The 18,702-nt window shown below is 43.2% G+C and overlaps 1 protein-coding gene and 1 non-coding gene across 2 annotated transcripts; both read left to right on the forward strand.

The window, feature by feature from the left end:
* The first annotated feature begins 10,273 nt into the window (after positions 1 to 10,273).
* Positions 10,274 to 18,358, forward strand: TIPIN (TIMELESS interacting protein). Its single transcript, XM_009492079.2, has 7 exons — positions 10,274 to 10,421; positions 11,657 to 11,744; positions 12,655 to 12,730; positions 14,508 to 14,630; positions 15,209 to 15,272; positions 17,203 to 17,397; positions 17,751 to 18,358. Exons 1-7 carry the CDS (start codon positions 10,289 to 10,291, stop codon positions 17,906 to 17,908), a joined length of 837 nt encoding a protein of 278 aa, XP_009490354.1. The 5' UTR covers positions 10,274 to 10,288; the 3' UTR covers positions 17,909 to 18,358.
* LOC142594033 (small Cajal body-specific RNA 14) lies at positions 16,209 to 16,345 on the forward strand. Its single transcript, XR_012831235.1, has one exon.
* Positions 18,359 to 18,702: the final 344 nt, after the last annotated feature.

Here is an 18,702-nt window from a genome sequence, read left to right on the forward strand (position 1 = left end):
CTGAACAAAGAAGAATTTTATTTGTGAATTGTGAACTTTCATATAGAGTTTGAATTATTTTTCTGCTTGTACATTGTTTGGTTTTCTCCATCAGAAAAAAAGCCTACACAAACGAATGACTGGACATATCTACTGAAAACAGAGGTTTGGTATGCAGTATTTTTGAAACACAGCAATAAAGAAGCGTTTAACGCACTGGTTGACTCAGCTGACAGTGCAGAGTAAATTCCGTAACAAAAATTATATTGTAAATACTTTGTATAAAGAACCACTCTGAATTCCATGTGTTTTAGTTTTCTGTGGTTTGCAAAAGTAAAACAATACTTTTAATCAAGTAGTCATTAATGCTTTTATAGAAACTGAAATTATGAACAAAATTCCCTATATATTATGCAAAAATGCTATATCATTCCTAATACCTTACCCATGTCTAAAGTAGAAATGATTAAATTATTATTTTTGTTGTCTCACAAAGGGAGTTCGTGACCCGATGTGCAATAATCCAATCCACACATTGAGTCGAGAGACCGATTTTATTTCATTTCTGTGCAGAGGTGGGTGCTAGGTGGTAATTCCACAAAGCTAGCACACCAAACCAGACTTTCTGCGCCTTATTTATACACAAAACTGACACAGTTAGTAATTGGCCTTTTTACGATGATTGGTTAGTAATTACCATCCTATCTGCTATTGGTCAACTATATTCTAATTAGCCTCGCTTGCTATGTAAATTAGCACGCATGCTCCTTATGGGGGGCGGGGGGGCAAATCCCTGTGCTCCTAAATCGAGTCGGTGGTCTCAATCTCTCCCTGCCACTTTTACCCCTCCCCCAGTTACCGTGCTTCAGCAATCGTCCAGTTTTTCGGCGCCTTCTGCGGCAGGATGTTCCCTTTTATCAGTTTCTCAGTTCTCCTTCGCGGTGTAGTTGCTCCGGGATGTCCTTGGTTAAAGCATACCGAATGTTTGTTCTGCTGATTAGGGTGAAGCGTCCTCTACTTGCCAGCTCACAAAAACACCTTGGCCTGATACGATGTTAGCTGAGTTTCAGAGTTAGCCTTCAACAATTCCCCCCTTTGAGACTATGAGGCTTTCTAAGAGCTTCCTACGTCTAGGTACCCGTGCTAACATAATGTAATGTCCCTTAGTTGACCATAACAGTATTCTCTTTAAACGATTATCAGCAATACAAATAATGATCAGTATTATTACTACAAAAATTATACTTTGAAAAACTCTCCAACCATCTGATTAATGAGAATCCCAGTCCATTCAGGATTTTGTTTAACCAGCCTCCTTCTAACCCTGCTCTTAGTTTCCTACTTGCTTTTGCTACTTTTTTAATATCATTTAGTTGCTGGTCCAAATCTTTAGTTACATTTGGGATATGGACACAACAGCTATCGTTTAAAAGATTCGGATATCCACATACTCCATGTTTGTGCAATAATAAGAAATCTAAAGCCAGTCTATTTTGCAATGCTGTTTTAGAGGTGGTTTGTAACTGGAAGTTTAAATCTGACAGTCCAGTCTGTGTTGCATTAGCTAACGTCTCAATCTGTAAGGTTAAATTATGAATGGCTAATCTATTTTGGAGTGAAGCGATCTGAGGAGTGAATATGGATCCAAATATCCATGCTACTGTAGTTCCGGTACTTGGATGTTGCCAATTGTCTTCTGCTGATCTTTTTATTTTTCCCCCAAATGTTCCACTTAATGGGGACTTTCTCCATAAGGGACATAGAGTCAAAAGCCCTAAGGTCCAGTACTCCAGTACTTGTTTTCTCCCAAGAGGGGAAGATGAGTTACATATTCCCCCTCACTGCTTATCCACACTGTGAATCCTAAGGCCGGAACAGTCATCTGAGTACAATCAAGGTTGCTCCAAATATTATTAGTCAAGCGCAACCAAGTATCATTCAAGGGGGTAGTATAATTCCTACATATGCATCCTAACCTTAAAGCCATAGCAACCGGATACACCCTTGGCACCTCTGGGTCTGAACTACTACAATTAAAGATTTTAGCGCAATCCTGGTTTGACTTTGTATACAGGTAGGATTGGAGTATTATATTCAGACTGACATTCTCGCAATAGTCTGTACTGAATAAATGTATTTATCAAAGGTTCCAGCCCAGTTCTGGCTTCTAATTTAATAGGTCATTGTTTCTTTCGTACCAGTTACGTTCTTGGTTTCAGTTCAGTTTTTACCGGTGTAGCATTTTTGGTTCATCCGGGTTTCTTAGTGGCCCAGCCCAGGGGTATCACAGCGTCCAGGATCTCTTCTGGCATTTCCACTTCTTTCAATCCCTTCTCAGTCAATAAGCACAACTGAGCCTTCCATGCTGTTTCTTTTGATAGATGCAGCTGAATAGAATGTTCAGAGAAAGTTAACTGTGCTCTTAAATTACACAACATGTCTCACCCCAGGAGAGGAAGGGGGCATTCTGGCATATACAGAAATTCATGACCACTATGCAGAGATCAGGGCACACATCCTCGACCTCTCCCCCTTCTTGCCACTTCTCGATAACTCCCTCCTCCTTTCTGAGATGCACTCAATATTGCTGCCGCTAACAAACTCCCTTGCAGTCTCCTGTCCTTTTGCTTTTCTCTGTTTATCTTTCTTTTTGTCGTGGTTTAGCCCCAGCCAGCAACTAAGTACCACGCAGCCGCTCGCTCACTCCCCCTACCCCGATGGGATGGGAGAGAGAATCGGAGGAGTAAGAGTGAGAAACACTCCTGGGTTGAGATAAGAACAGTTTAATAATTGAAATAAAGTAAAATAGTAATGCTAATAGTAACAGTATAATAATGATAATAATAATAATGATACACGAAGCAAGTGATGCACAATGCAATTGCTCACCACCCGCCGACCGATACCCAGACAGTTCCCGAGCAGCGATCGCTGCTCCCCGGCCACCCCCCCCCAGTTTCTATACTGAGCATGACGTCATATGGTATGGAATAGCCCTTTGGTCAGTTTGGATCAACTATTCTGGCTGTGCCCCCTCCCAGTTTCTTGTGCGCCTGGCAGAGCATGGGAAGCTGAAAAAGTCCTTGACTGGCATAAGCAGTACTCAGCAACAACTAAAAACATCAGCATGTTATCAACATTCTTCTCCTACTAAATCCAAAACGCAGCACTATGCCTGCTGCTAGGAAGAAAATTAACTCTATCCCAGCCGAAACCAGGACACTTTTCCACTTCTCTGTTATTATATACCTTATATACAATACTGATTAACTGTGCAATTGTTGTATCTTCTACACTATCTACCTTCTGCAACTTCTTTCAACTATCAGGTGCTGACTGCCCAGTAAATAATATATCAAACATCATCCTATTGCTATCTTCCTCAGGATTCAAATCCGTCCATGTCCTAGCTGTTTCACATAACCGTTCATAAAATGCTGAGGGATTTTCATCACTTTCTTGCTTTAGTCCATAAAGTTTTGAAAAAGTCTTTTGTTTAGGGACCCCATACCAAATGCCATGCAAAATGAATTGTGTCGATACTGCTTAATCATAGCTCTTCCTCCCCTGGTGCTGGGATCCCAGTCCGGCTCTCGTTTTGGCATATACCTCTCAGGGTCGTCTCTAGCATTCTTTCATTTTTTTCATGTGCTTTTTCCAATACCAACCACTTTTCTTCAGGGGTAAAGAGAGTATTCAATAACATCTGAACATCTCCCCATGTAGGATTATGATTCAACATAATTGTTTGCCCTAATCTATACATCTTTTCAGGGTTTTCTCTATGTGAGCCTACAGACTCCTTCCAGTTCAACAGATCTGATGTCGAAAAGGGCACATGTACAAACACTGGTGAACCATCTGGACCTACTGCTCGCCTCAAAGGGACTTGTATTGCTGGCTGGTGTGACCTGGGTCTATCTGTAACAGGACTAAAACCTGATTCTCGAACACCCTCATTCCCAGATTCAGCTCTTTCATTTTTCAATTTTGCCACCAACTGTACATCTTCCTCCTCCTCATCCCGCCCGTGACATCCTCTACCAATTTCACATCCAGCACACTTTCCCTTCCATCTTTTTTCCCCGAATACTCTCTGCTAACACGAGGATACTACCCGCCCCTTCATTTAACTTGCACTTCCTTCTAGTAGCATGATCATCTCACAATGTAAAGAACAAATCAACATAAGGCACCTCATCCCATTTATCCAGCTGGTGACAAAATAACATAAGTTGTAAAATGGTATTATAATTCAATGACCCATTCTGGGGCCACTTTTCTTCATCCTCTAACTTATACATTGGCCACCATTGTTTACAATACTTTTTTCACTTCTCTTTAGTTAGGGGATCCCCTCCAAATTTATTCCAATTTTTCAGGATGCATCCCAAAGGAGAGCAAGGGGGTGTAGAGGATACCAGACCCATATTTAATTCCAGAAAATTTTTACAGAACCAGAACTTCACACACTTAGCCTTAGGACAAGAATATTTTACCCTTTTTCTTTCCTCCACTTCTACGTGTGGAGACTAAGCTCCTGCTGCGGTCCTCTCACAGGAGCGACTTACGCAGAGCAATTCCAGAAACAGATACAGAAACAGATAAAGAGATTTCCTACTCACCGATTGCCCCTGCTCTTTTACATCGGTATCTCTGCAGCGTTGCACCGTCATGGTGCTCACCACCCAGCTGTAGAGCAAGAACCACTGGAGCCCCTGATCAAATGGTCGGTGCGTGCTGGAATCCACGCAGTTCCCCTGCTCCTTGGCCGGAGCGGCGAGTCGAACTGGGCGAGGCAATGAGGGGCCCATCTGGGTCACCAAAGCTGTTGTCTCACAAAGGGAGTTCGTGACCCGATGTGCAATAATCCAATCCACACATTGAGTCGAGAGACCGATTTTATTTCATTTCTGTGCAGAGGTGGGTGCTAGGTGGTAATTCCACAAAGCTAGCACACCAAACCAGACTTTCTGCGCCTTATTTATATACAAAACTGACACAGTTAGTAATTGGCCTTTTTACGATGATTGGTTAGTAATTACCATCCTATCTGCTATTGGTCAACTATATTCTGATTAGCCTCGCTTGCTATGTAAATTAGCACGCATGCTCCTTATGGGCGGGGGGGGGGGGGCAAATCCCTGTGCTCCTAAATCGAGTCGGTGGTCTCAATCTCTCCCTGCCACTTTTACCCCTCCCCCAGTTACCGTGCTTCAGCAATCGTCCAGTTTTTCGGCGCCTTCTGCGGCAGGATGTTCCCTTTTACCAGTTTCTCAGTTCTCCTTCGCGGTGTAGTTGCTCCGGGATGTCCTTGGTTAAAGCATACCGAATGTTTGTTCTGCTGATTAGGGTGAAGCGTCCTCTACTTGCCAGCTCACAAAAACACCTTGGCCTGATACGATGTTAGCTGAGTTTCAGAGTTAGCCTTCAACATTTTCACAGGCTCTCCCTTCGAAGACATGCTCCCTCCACTCAACTGCAGCTATTAAGAGACGGCTCCCTCCTCTGGAGCGCTTCATACTTGCACTGCAAACACGTGGAATCTTTGAACTCATCAGTTTTAAAGTCCCTTCGACCTATAGCACGAAAACGAAGGTATTTTGAATTGACTGAATATAGAAACAAAGTCTCGGGTGTATGGATTGGTGTCACCGCAGGAATCATTTCTGTGTAACTGCTGCTGCCATCGCCGAGTTCAATCCCTGCTCACTGCAGGGGGGTTGGGCTCGATGATCTCTCAAGGTCCCTTCCAACCCAAAGCATTCTATGATTCTATGATTCTATGAATTACCGCACCCCTGGAACCTTGGAGAGACCCAAGAGCTGGGTGGCCTCTGGGCTTTGCTCACAGCTTCGTAAGACACCTTATTTGGGGTTGTTTGTTGTTGTTTTTTTATAGTGGCTGTCACACTGATCTATATAGGCATACTGAATGACCAGTTTTCTTTTATATGATTATATAGCACATCTAAAATGTTTCAAGATTGTTGTAGGTTGGTTTGCACTTCTGTAAAACAAACAGATTTAACTTCAGTGTATTTGCAACTGAAAATGAAGCGTATTTCCCCAGCTAAAACAAAACATGTGTTTTGGGAATTTGAACGTTCTCGGTGGAAGGAACTGCGTTTTCCTTTACGAACAGTTGTTTCTGAAGATGAATCACGGAGGGGAAGATAAAGAAAAAAATACAAGGCAGTGTAATCGCTATAAAAGGCTTCTGGGCAGGGTGTTCTTCTGATTTATTGATTCCACTACTGCTTGGAAAAATAGAACTGAAATATGTCACTGTAAAAAGAAATGGATCAAAGAGGCTTGTCTTCATTACCACTTTTTTCCCTCATGGAAACGCGAATTTTATCTAGTTTCTTGCATGAAAAGGAAAATGTGATTACTAGATACATTATTTGCGTCACTAAATTAGCCCAACTTTTAAAATTCGATTGCCACACAAAGCTGCATATTTTCCTGCCAAAACACGTGCACACAAAATTTTATTTGTAACATTTAATACTTCTTAATCTATTTAGTGTTTAACAGAGCAATTTAAGGAACTAATTAGTACCATAAGCAGTGGAATTTAAAAAGCCTGATTCAAATTTGATTGAAATTGGCCAACAGGATCAAAAACTATTAGAAGGGGGCTGACAAACAAACTGACTTTCCAACAGCCAGAAATCACAAGCTTTCTTGCACATCTTGTTTTCTGCAAGCAGAGATTGAAAAGAACACTGTGGATCAGGTCACAAGCTTAACTATTTAGTAATATACTAAAAGCTTAGGAATTAACGTTTAAGATGACTGTATAATGTAAAATTTAGATTAGATTAGCAGGGTATAAATCACAAATTGCTGAAATTTGCTAAATCCCTAAGATGTGATCTCCCACTAACACAGCTGCAATGGTACCAGTTTTGCCTAGGGTTTACTGCATGAACAGCTTTGCCAACGTTATACTTAGAGGGATTTTGCAGAACAAGTGTAACTCCCATAGGAGTAAACCCCTTCAAATGTAGAAGTAGCCAATTATCCATTTTACAGATTTTCTTTGCCATATATTATGTGTAACATAAAACAGGAATTGAGACTGAAATATAAAATAAGGTGCTAATTTGCTGCCGTTTTTCTAATGAAATGACACTATTCAATACAGAAACAAACAAGCAGTATCTCCATTTCAGCTAAACTAGAAACCAGAAGTGTTTTCTAGAATACAGGCAAACTACGTCGGTTTTTTTTTTCCTGACTTATTATTTTATCAGCATGTGGCTGGTTATTCATTTCCTGAGGAAAAAACAATAATCAATGCCTGCCAGCATATGCTTTTCATTTAATTAGGAATATAGGACTGGGAAGAACCACCTCGGTCATCAAGTCTAGTCTCTAATTAAACACTCTTCAAAAATATTGATTAAACAAAGTTGCATAAATATAGTAGGTTTTATAACACTGTCCTCTGCAGAGATTGTAAGTGATCTTCTGCTTTAATCTTTGTATAGTGTTTTTTATACCTTTCCAGGACTTTTTTTCGTTTCTGTTATCTACCTGTTCTGGCAAAGACAAAACACAGGACAGAGCTCTGCTCATGCAGACCGGTTGACGTGGGTATATGGAGACTGGCCAGCCATGTAAATTAATACTACCTTCTTCCTGCCTTTGCTCTCAGAGAACATTATTTCTTTTCTACTTACTGGTTGATTTTGCAGAAAATATACAGGAACTTAAGGGAATTTTGAAAGCTTGAGCTCTCTAGTAAGTTAGGTTGACATTAGCTAAATATTTAAAATGCAATTACTTCACTGACAAAAAAACATTAGATGTTAAAGAAAACATTTAAGTGAAAAGATGTATTACACTAATAGTTATGAATCAGCTATTCAGGCTACACCCAAATTCATTTTGTAAAGATTTTTTAACATAGTGACTATTATTTTCAATGCAAAGAGCTCATCATATAGACATTTGATTTTCAGTAATTTTATAGGACACAAGTCTTTACAGTGTTTTGAGCTGGAAATTAGCAGCACTTGATCTATAATTATTAGTAAATCTTTGTGTTTATTTTCATACTTCATGTGCCTCGGTCAATTGAAGAAACTGGCCATATCTAAAAAGTTAAGATAAATGGATTCAGGGCTAACAAATCCATTTATGCGTTCTCCCTATACTGAATATACTCTTGACTATAAAAGATGATGCTGCTGCATTTGGGAATACACGTTTTGAACATTAACTGTTAAAGTCATTTTGACTAAAGGATAATGCATTTATTTTTTCTTAACTGGAAAATAACTGCAGTTGATTGTTGTATTAGAAGGAATACATTAAATTACCAGAAACATTTTATATTACATTCGAATTTATAGAGAAATAAGGGAAACCCAATTCATTTAATGTATTCATATTTGACATTAATTTCTCTCATTTTGCTTAAATGAAGAGCCTGTACTTTAAGTCAGATATACGTCTACGGACTGACCTGTAAAAATACAAAAACGGAATTTTTGGGATGCAACAGCACTGGGCACCGTAGCGCGGAGCTTCTCCCACTTCTGCGGCCTGCAGTTCAAGTCCTTAAATGGCATTTACACACACGGCTGCCAAATCTCACAGGGCTCGGTGTATTTATTACAGCCTAGACAACTGCAAATCGCTCCGTTTTGAACTGCCAGAAGGCTCTAGCTGGCATCCGCACGGAGAAGAGCCTGGGATCGGCACCCATCCTGCAAGCGCCTTCCTCAGAGGCAGGAAAGCGGGGAGGGCTCCAGATACGCTGCTTTAAACCCCATTTCTGGGGCTGGTGCATGGCGGGGCCCAGCCACCTGAGATGCTTCGAGTAAAACCCTCGTCCCCAGCAGCTTCTGCTCGACGAGGCGACGCCGACACTCGGCACAGCCCCCGGGGCGCGGCGAAGCCCGCCTCAGCCTCAGCCGCCGCCGCCTCAGCCGCCATCGCCTCAGCCACCGCCCTCTCAGCCGCCATCGCCTCAGCCGCCGCCGCCTCAGCCACCGCCCCCTCAGCCACCGCCCCCTCAGCCGCCATCGCCTCAGCCACCGCCCCCTCAGCCACCGCCCCCTCAGCCTCAGCCTCAGCCTCAGCCTCAGCCACCGCCCCCTCAGCCGCCATCCCCTCAGCCACCGCCCCCTCAGCCCCGCCCCTCAGCCCCGCCCCCTCAGCCCCGCCCCCTCAGCCGCCACCGCCTCAGCCGCCGCGCCCGCCCACGCCCTTTTGGCGCCAAAAGCGCCGCCACCGCCCTGCCGCGCATGCGCCCTGGCACGGAGCCGCGGCGGGTGGGCCCGGCAGCTCGCGAGAGCCCCGCTTCTCGCGGCACTTGCCCCGCGCGCGGCTCGCCAGCCCGCCGCTGCCGCTCGCCCGCCCGCCGGACGCCGCTCGCCGGGGCAGCGGGTGGAGGCGGCGCGGCCCCATCCGCCCTGAGAAGGCGGGCGAGGGGCCCCTCTTCGCCCCGCTCCCCGCCGGTGTGAGGGGCTCCCCCCCGCCCCGCAGCGCCTGCACGCCTCGGCTGCCGCGGCCGTGTGAGGGGAGCGGGGCCTCCGTGGCGCCCGGCGGGCCGTGGCTCTGGAGGCCTGGCCCTGGCGAGCCTCGGGGGCTCCTGCACGGCCCGCTCCCGGCTGCCTCAGCCTCCGGCTCCGGGAGTCTCGCAGCCCGGGGGCGGGGAGCTCGCCTCCGAAGGTCAGTGGGGACGGAGCTGCCCGGGGCGTCCTCTCGTTACTAAAACCGTCCGGGAGACAGCTTTTCCTTAAAAAAGAGCTGTTCCTGAGGTCTTGGGAACGCAGCCGTGGTGAGAGCGGGTCACCCCAAACCCGGTTGTGCTAAAGCCTCTGGAACTAGCTTTGCTCAAGGAGCCGGAAAAGGGGACTCCTCCTCCAGACGGCGTTTCTAGGTGGGTAAGCCGTAAATCAGCAATTATCGCCCAACGCCCCTTGTCTTTGCCACGCAAGGAGGTGAGTGGCACAGAGCTGCGTGCAAGCGCTTTGGGTGGAAATCCATTTGTGCGGTGTTGCGGTGAGCCGCACCTGCCACTGCCAGGCCGCTCGGATGAGTTGAAGCATGACCAGCCCGTGCTTTGCTCGGCCTGGTGGGGCTGGGTTGTGTCACCCGTCCGTGTGGGATGCGCTGCTTAATTTGTATGATGCTGTTCTTTCTGCTCGGCAAATCCTTTTCTGGAACAGCTCTAGACGTTGTGTGCAACTGATGTTTAGCTGCTTTCATGGCAGCCTTTTCTTCTCGCTGCGTCTCCTTAAATGCATTTGGTATTTCCTGCAGGAGGGGAAAAAAGTTATCTGTGGCAATGATAGATCCTTTAGAGAACAACTTGTTTGATCTTCCTGATTATGAGAATACAGAAGATGAAACGTTCCCACCTCTTCCACCTCCTGCCTCGCCAGGAAGAGATGATGTTGAATGGGCTCAAGCTAACAGAGGTGAATACCTGTGACCCCTGAAGATCCCATTTTGCAGCATAGACAATGAAGTGCTGTGAAATCAATATTATTGGTGATGTACTTCACAACCTTGAGTTTCCTGCGTAAAAAGAGTCTTGTGTAGATGAGAAAGCAATTCGCAAATTTACATTGTTACTGATTCTGTGCTTCCGAGCTTGTGGGAGAAGTTTATTTTTGTAGATTCCATGAAAACGTGCACACAAAGGAACCTGTATAAAATCCAAGCTCTTCTGACAAAACGTTGGCAAAGATCATTATACAGTGGTGATCTGTAGTTACCCTTTATGACTTGGATTTCAGAAGCGGTAAGAGTGTTGAATGTAGTATTCCAGGGAGATGTTGGTAGATTTTGTAGAGCATGTGACCTGGGAAAAATCCAAGATGCTTCAGGACAGTAAAATTTAATTATTTGTATTTGAAAAGATCTTACTGTGTAGTGAAAAAGCTAATAGAAAGTATAAAGATTTTATTTTAGCTATTGTTTACTTTACTCATATTTGCCTATGGTGTTAAACAGATGTCTTCATTGATCCCTGTTCTGTCTGTTCACTAGAAAATAGGATTTTGGATATACTTAATTCCTTGATACACATATCGAGGACAACTTCTGAATTCCTGATGTTCAAAGTAACAACAAGTAAACCAAGAAATCGGTGTGATAACTAATTGCTAGCTCTGAGATGAGGTGGGCAGCGGTGCCTTGTCTGTTGCAGTCAAAAAATATATACTGGCCCTAATCAAAAAGTATATGGACTTTGGTTCTTAAAAGGCACGTTGATTGTGGTCGCACATCACCTCTTTCTCTGTTTTTTGAAGGTGATGCTGGTGGTTTAGGTCTGTCTTTCAGATCTATCAGTGGACATTTTGGGACACACCTATCAAATATTTTAAAATCAAATAATACTGATTTATCAAAAAATAATAAATGATTGATAATTTGAGTTTCTTTACTTTTAGAAGGAGCATCTACTCTCAATACATTTCTCATCAGAAATACAATATAAAAGTTCTAAAATTAGGAAATTTCCCTTTCAAGGAACCTACTTTGCTAGAACAGTTGAAGGGACGGATTTATTTCCAAGCTGTTTTGTGGGAGAAGCAAGGTGAAGCATGCAGATTTTTGTTTGGAGAACCTTAAAATGTACATGATGCAATTCTAGTTGATGTCAACTGCATTTATACTTAAAGTATGTTATTTTCTTTATTGGAACTAGATGGAAACCAGCAGTCACAAACAAAGGATTCTGCTGTGGCTACACGCAAAGCAGTTAAAAGACCAACACCTAAGCTAGATGCCCAGAGGTAATTTTTTTACAGAATATTTCTTTCTGTGATGAATTTGGTGTATGGCTGTGGTGGAATGATTTAAGGTTACTGTGATCCCTGCTTGTTCATAGCCAAGTCAAAGAGCAAGAGTTTTGGAGATGATAGCGTGCAAGAGGCACTTTATCTCAAACTTCTTACTCCTTGCTTACCTGTGTGATGTTATTACTAGCCTAACTTTCTTGAAGTCTCTTTGGGACTTAGTACATGACTAATAATTTAAGATATATTTATTATTCATACATAGGACTCTTCCAGCTGAATATTCTTTATTTTGCTTCAGACATAGTACTGTAGACTTGCTTTAATAAAAGCGTGCTTCAAAGTAAAACCTCAATATACCGGTGACTGTAAGGTACTACTTAAAGTACGCTTACACCTGACTTATGTACAAGCTGGATAAACTGTATAAAAGGATTTTAATATTTTCTTTGCTGTTATCGGTAGAACTGGTGTAAGTTCTTTATAACCAATGGAAAGAATCTGAGCTTTCAGTTTCTTCTGTTTTAAATATACTGATGAAGTTAGTGATACGACGGGTGGATGCTCTGGTCATGCATCTAACTGGTTTTACTTGGCATATATCGATACAAGAACTGACTTGCCATGTAATGAAAATAAAAAAGCTCCTTGGACTAGGAATATATGTAGGGTAATTTTTCCAAACAAGTCTTTGGTCTTACAGACCTATTTTGTCTACTTGTCTTATTTTGTGCATCTTCTTAACAATTTCTAATTCTGTACATGTTTCAAATAGAGCTCTGTAGCTGTAGGCTATTTGAAGGAATGTGAGGTTGGTTGTGTGGTTTGTGGGTTTTTTTATTGTTTGTTTTTCATTAGAAAAAGAAAGCATGGGTTTCAAATAACTTCACCTATTTCGTATTAACAGATTAATTTCAGAAAGAGGACTTCCAGCCCTGAGACACATGTTTGACAATGTAAAGTTCAAGGGTAAGGGGCATGAGGTAAGACATAGTGAGCTTTTGTTTTGTTTCCTGGGAGGTTAATCTAGGCTTGAAAGATTGCTGCCCATCTGATATGGGGAGAATTGATACTACACTCTGATTAGCCAGCTGAGATCACTCAGCAATTACTGTCACAGGCAAAACAGGCTTGACTTGGGGAAAATCAGTTTAATTTATTACCAGTCAAATCAGAGTAGGATAATGAGAAATAAAAAACTAAATCTTAAAACACCTTCCCTCCACCCCTCCCTTCTTCCTGGGCTCAACTTCATTCCCAATTTTCTCTCCCTCCTCCCCCTGAGCGGTGCAGTTCATCACGTGTCGTCTCTGCCGCTCCTTCCTCCTCAGGGGAGGACTCCTCACACTCTTCCCCTGCTCCAGCGTGGGGTCCCTCCCATGGCAGACAGTCCTCCAGGAACTGCTCCAGTGTGGCTCCTTCCCACGGGCTGCAGCTCTTCCCCAACTGCTCCAGCGTGGGTCCCCTCCACGGGGTGCAGCCCCTCAGGAGCAGCCTGCTCCAGCGTGGGTCCCCCGCGGGGTCCCCAGCCCTGCCAGCAAACCTGCTCCAGCCTGGGCTCCTCTCCCCACGGGGCCACAGCTCCTGCCAGGAGCCTGCTCCAGCGCGGGCTTCCCCCGGGGTCACAGCCCCCTCCAGGCACATCCCCCTGCTCCGGTGTGGGCTCCTCCCTGGGTGCAGGTGGATCTCTGCTCCCCCGTGGGCCTCCATGGGTGCAGGGGCACAGCTGCCTCGCCATGGGCTGCACCAGGGGTGCAGGGGAATCTCTGCTCCGCGCCTGGAGCACCTCCTGCCCTCCTTCTGCACTGGCCTTGGTGTCTGCAGAGTCGTACCTCTCGCATACTTTCACTCCTCGCTCCAGCTGCAGTTTGTGTCCCTGTGGTTTTTGTACTTTTTTTTTTTCCCCTTCTTAAATACATTATCCCAGAGGCACTACCACTGTCGCTGATGGGCTTGGCCTTGGCCAGCGGTGGGTCCATCTTGGAGCCGGCTGGCGTTGGCTCTGTCAGACATGGGGGAAGCTTCTAGCAGCTCCTCACAGAAGCCACCCCTGTAGCCCCCCCGCTACCAAAACCTTGCCACGCAAACCCAGTACAATCCCAGAGTTTTTACTATTGAAAAAAGTGTGGCATACCACTTAAGCAAAGAGAAAGCAGTATTTTCTCTACAAACTGTCTCATTGTTTTGGATACACTTAAACATACAAAGCTCATTTTTCTTTAAATATCATTAGCCTATTGGCACGCCTGCAAGGATACCTGTGCATCTCTGGTTTATGCAGAACATTCATGGTATAAATTTTCTCTTTACTACTGGAGGCAGTTGGAACTGAAGAACTAGGCAATACCACTGATCTGAGCAAAAATCTTGACTAGATAAGGTTATTTAGATGTATGTTTTTCCGTGTGTCAAAACAAACCAAAATCAATGCCAGCTGTGCCTCTATGAACTGGTTTTTTGGTTTTTTTAGTCTGGGTTCAGACCTAGGTTGCTTAAGGGCAACTTCTCAGAAGCCTGTCAGATGTTTTACAGTATATGCAAATGCTTTTCCTGAACTCAGATCACTGTTCTTCTGATAGCTTGAAATTGCACTTACAGACTTGATTGTGGGAGGAATGGCTACCCACGCATTCATATTACTTAAATTTTCAAGAGACTTTTAAGCTGCAGATGCTAATATTTTCAGAAATATGACTCTGATGTTTCCCTCTGTTGACTTCGTCAACTTTTACTAGCTGGATATCTTGTTTTATGCTCTAGGCAGAAGACCTGAAGACACTCATACGACACATGGAACACTGGGCTCATAGACTGTTTCCAAAATTGCAGTTTGAGGATTTTATTGACAGAGTCGAGTCTTTGGGAAATAAAAAGGAAGTTCAGGTACGTATTGTTCCTGTTGGTTTCTTTTCATGCAGTACTCAATAGTGTAAGAGGTAGGTTTAGGAGAGCAGCTATGCAACAAAAGAAGACTTAAGTTGTGCGTGCTGCTAAGGAGTGTAATGCTATTTAAATTAATTTCTCTCTTTTTAAAAAAAAGCTTTTTCCAGTATCTGAAGTATTTAAATTTACATTTAGATATAACCTTTCTTTATTTGAATTAGTACTTCAGAGAATTGGCTTCAACTTCTTCAGGACATCTTTAAGCAAAGTAATTTGCTAAAGAGTGCTGGAACTGGTTGGTTTTGGGGGTTTTGTTGGGTTGGGTTTTTAATGTTTGAACCTGCAAAAGAAGACTTACGAAGAATGCTGCTTCATCTGGCTAGGTGATACATGAAGGACTAGGAAAACAATCCACAGTGTTAGAAGTTGTGGGTCAAACAGACGTGTAGCGAGAGGAGTGTTTTTTTCAGAGTAATAAAGTGTAAAGAGAAATGGGGAGTAGTATTAAAAACATAGCAATGTTGCACAAAAGATTTTGTTACAGGTGAAATATCAGTTTTTTAATCTCTACTTTGCAGACCTGCCTAAAGCGGATTAGACTTGATCTTCCTATTTTACATGAAGACTTCACAAGTAATGAAGGTATGCTCATTATGCTGTTTGTTCAGTAGTTCGGTGGTTAAAATTACTTTACTTCCCCTCCTACTGACCAGAAATTAATGATCATGATATGTTTTTCTAATGTAGAAGCAGTCGTTGAGTGGTCCTCTGTTTTAAAACCAAGCTTCTGTGAGACTTACTATTACAAAACTGAACTGGTACTTGGACTCAAATGCTACATATATATATGTGTGTGTGTATAAAAAAATAAATGTAAGTGCGTGGTACACTGAAAGGAAATGGAAAATGGGTATTATACCAGCACTGTTAGAAATGTTCTTCCAAAAAAACCCCAAAAGTGCAGTTACTAAGTGAACATAGTGGTTTGTATCGTACTCTTATGAGCGGGCAGTCTGAAAGGCTCTTGCATCTTACTAATGCAGAAATCAAAGACTTATTATACTGTTTATACTACAGGCTGTCACAGTGCAGTCAGGGTGTAGTGTCCTTTATAGGGAAAGTACTTACTAATGCTTGTGGGCACTGTTATGTCTGTTTGTCACTCTTGGCATGTAGCTACTATTGAGCATTTCTTCTTCCAATATAAAAATCCAGCTGCTTAACAAGTAGATAATTCAAGAGTCTCTTCCAATCAGATGATGGTTTTAGATAGACTAGAAGTAAACTTGTTTGTTTGTTAATAAAAAGAGGGAGTAGAATTGACCTGGTAGTTTGAAAGAAACTTCATTAGCAGAAATGAGAGGATGTCGTAGATGTTCCTAAGGTCCTGTGCAGGTGTTCACCCTTTGACTGTGAGTCTCTCTTGAAACAATGATCTACCCCTTGTCCAGTTTGTCTTCACGTGAACCTCGGCCTCCAGACAAGCCAGTGCTTGGGAAAGGTGTTCTGGTGGATGAGCTAACCTGTGGTAAAACCTTGCCTCCCCTGTGGCGACAACCTTTGGGCAGTTAGTGATGTGTGGCTGTCTTCACTGCTGGCTGCATTTGCTAGAAATGGAATGCAGCCATAAGCAGCCACAAACAGTAAAGCAAATGGTTCCTGCCGACAGTGTCTGTAGAGTTATCAGATTTTTCTGTGCGATGGTTCCATACATTTGTATTTAAATGCGGTGCTGATCTGTTCTACATCTGTATTTAAATGTGGTGCTGATCTGTTCTTGAACCGTGTTAGCGAGTGTACTACTACAACTGGTCAGTCTCCAGTTGAAAAACTTGAGTAGGTATCTTACAGTTTTGAAATAAAAACTGTAGCTAGAGTATTGTATTAAAAACCAAAACCTTGTTGTCAGCTAACTTCTCTGTTCACAGGCTTAAAGTGGTGCAGAGGCACAAGCATACTTGGCCTTAGGCACTCTTGAAAGAGTGCTCTGCTGCTCTGTTGGTGGGTGAAGTTTGTCTAAGAGTGTGACTGCCTCTGTTTTGCATGTGTTAACATTGGCAAAGGAGTTAATATGCCATAATAGTAGCACACTGAATTCAAAACTGACTGTTCAATGCCTATGTTCAAACCCGTCCCATTCCCTTGACTAGTCCTGCCGCTTCCCAAAGGACAGCGTCGTATTAGTAGGGGTGGAAAGAAAATTATCTGGCCTTCCAGTAACGATTGCCTGAATTTACTGTCTCTTTTTAACCTTCAAGCAGAGCTCATGATTGCTAACTTAGTACAGAGAGCTCTGCCTCTAAGTTCAGGTATTTATTATCGTTGTGTGTTTGGGATCTCTGATAAGCATTTGTTGTATACTTTGAATAGCAGGTATGTAGATCTAGGCAGAAAGTTGCCCATTAAAACTAAATTACAGAATGATCTTCAGCTGTCAATACAACTGTAAAATGTAGAACATAGAAATGCTTTTAAAATGTTCTCTTGACAGATATTTAGCAGTAGATATCTCTGGGTTCAAAGTGTCGATTTCTACCCCTCTTCCCGCTCGCACCCCCTCATTTTTAAGCAGATGGCGGAGGGGAAAGCAACGGACTGGCTACAGCTGCTGAAGATGTACGTCCCTGCTCTGAAAACGTAGAAGTCAATTCTCTCTCTGGTACAACTCTCACGGAAGAGCAACAACAGCGTATCCAGAAGAACAGGCAGCTGGCCTTGGAACGTAGGCAAGCAAAGATGCAGCGTAACAGCCAGTTGCAACACAACGGTAATCAACTCTGTAACTTCAGTGCTTAATGTTAAGGTCGGTAGCCTGAGAAGCTTGTACAACTGAGCTGCTGAGTCACTTAAAGGAAGTGGTAGTGATTGCTTTTCTACAAAGTAGCAAAATGTGCAACTCTCAAAGTTAAACTGTGTTCCTGTAGTTAGACTCCTCCAAAGCTAAGTCAGAACTACTCTCCCTAGTTGTCATGCCAAGTTGTGATAGCTTTGCCTTTGATGAAATGAAACTCAGCTTGCTCTCTGGAGTTGGCTTTCCTGCAGGCTGTGATTCTGGTGACAGACACACAGCAACAGTGTTTTCTCATGGTAGGAAATTGTTCTGGTTTTATTTTTCAACAGAGCTCCCTGCTAGTTACTCAGAAGAGGAGTTTAATAGCCCCGTTGCTCAGGATCCCGCTGACCTCATTGACGACACTCAAGCTACTGCAACCAAGGCTGCTGTTACAGAAGCTGAAGATGGAGATATAGAATGGGAACAGGCTGGCGAAAAGCAGTAACTGTTCCCCATAGTTTGAATGACTTTCTTAATTCTCATTCTACTGAAAGGTTGCTGGCTCTCTGCACTCTGACTCCAGAAGCTTCATGGAAGGCTTCACCATGACTTCTGTATAGTTGGACAGAACTCCTCTTGAAACTGCAGATGAGCAAATCCGTACACCGGAAAGCAGAACAAAGTCCTTCATCTGCATTTGAGACATCTTTTCCACCTCCCCCAGCATTCTTTAGGAAATGCTAATGAGGTTTTTGACCTACCTGGAATTTTGTTTACAATTGATTGTATCAAACTGAGTTAACTGGGCTATTGACAGGTGAAGCTCCTATTAAAGTTGTTGTTTGGGTGGGTTTTTTTTAAATAGAGGGTACACATAATAGCAGATAGAGCTATGTCTGAACAGGTGTCCTGGATTTTTTTAACTTTGCTGATCAAGTACCTGTATCTTGTCTTATAAAATGGAAGCTATTAAATTTCAGAAGTCAAACCTGAAGCTGTTGTATGAGGCTGTTAAACTACAGGCCCTCCAAACTTCCACATCCCTTGTGCTATCAGACAGCTCTTCACAGACAAGTACATCCCCGTAGGGGAACATGCTTTGCCTTTGACCAAATCAGTTACCTTCCTTTGGCTGATTCTGCTCTCTGGCTGGAAGCGCCGTTTCATCCTCTTCTTACAGTCTTGTTTTTCTTTCTTGCACAATAGCTTTTCCTTTTGTGGAATGAACAAGAATCACTGAGCACAGGGTAGACAGTTGTTCGTAATAGAAACTGACTTTCTAGAAACTGAATTAAGACA

The sequence above is a fragment of the Pelecanus crispus genome, chromosome 7, assembly GCF_030463565.1.
Source record: "Pelecanus crispus isolate bPelCri1 chromosome 7, bPelCri1.pri, whole genome shotgun sequence".
In the NCBI taxonomy this organism is placed as follows: Eukaryota; Metazoa; Chordata; class Aves; order Pelecaniformes; family Pelecanidae; genus Pelecanus; species Pelecanus crispus.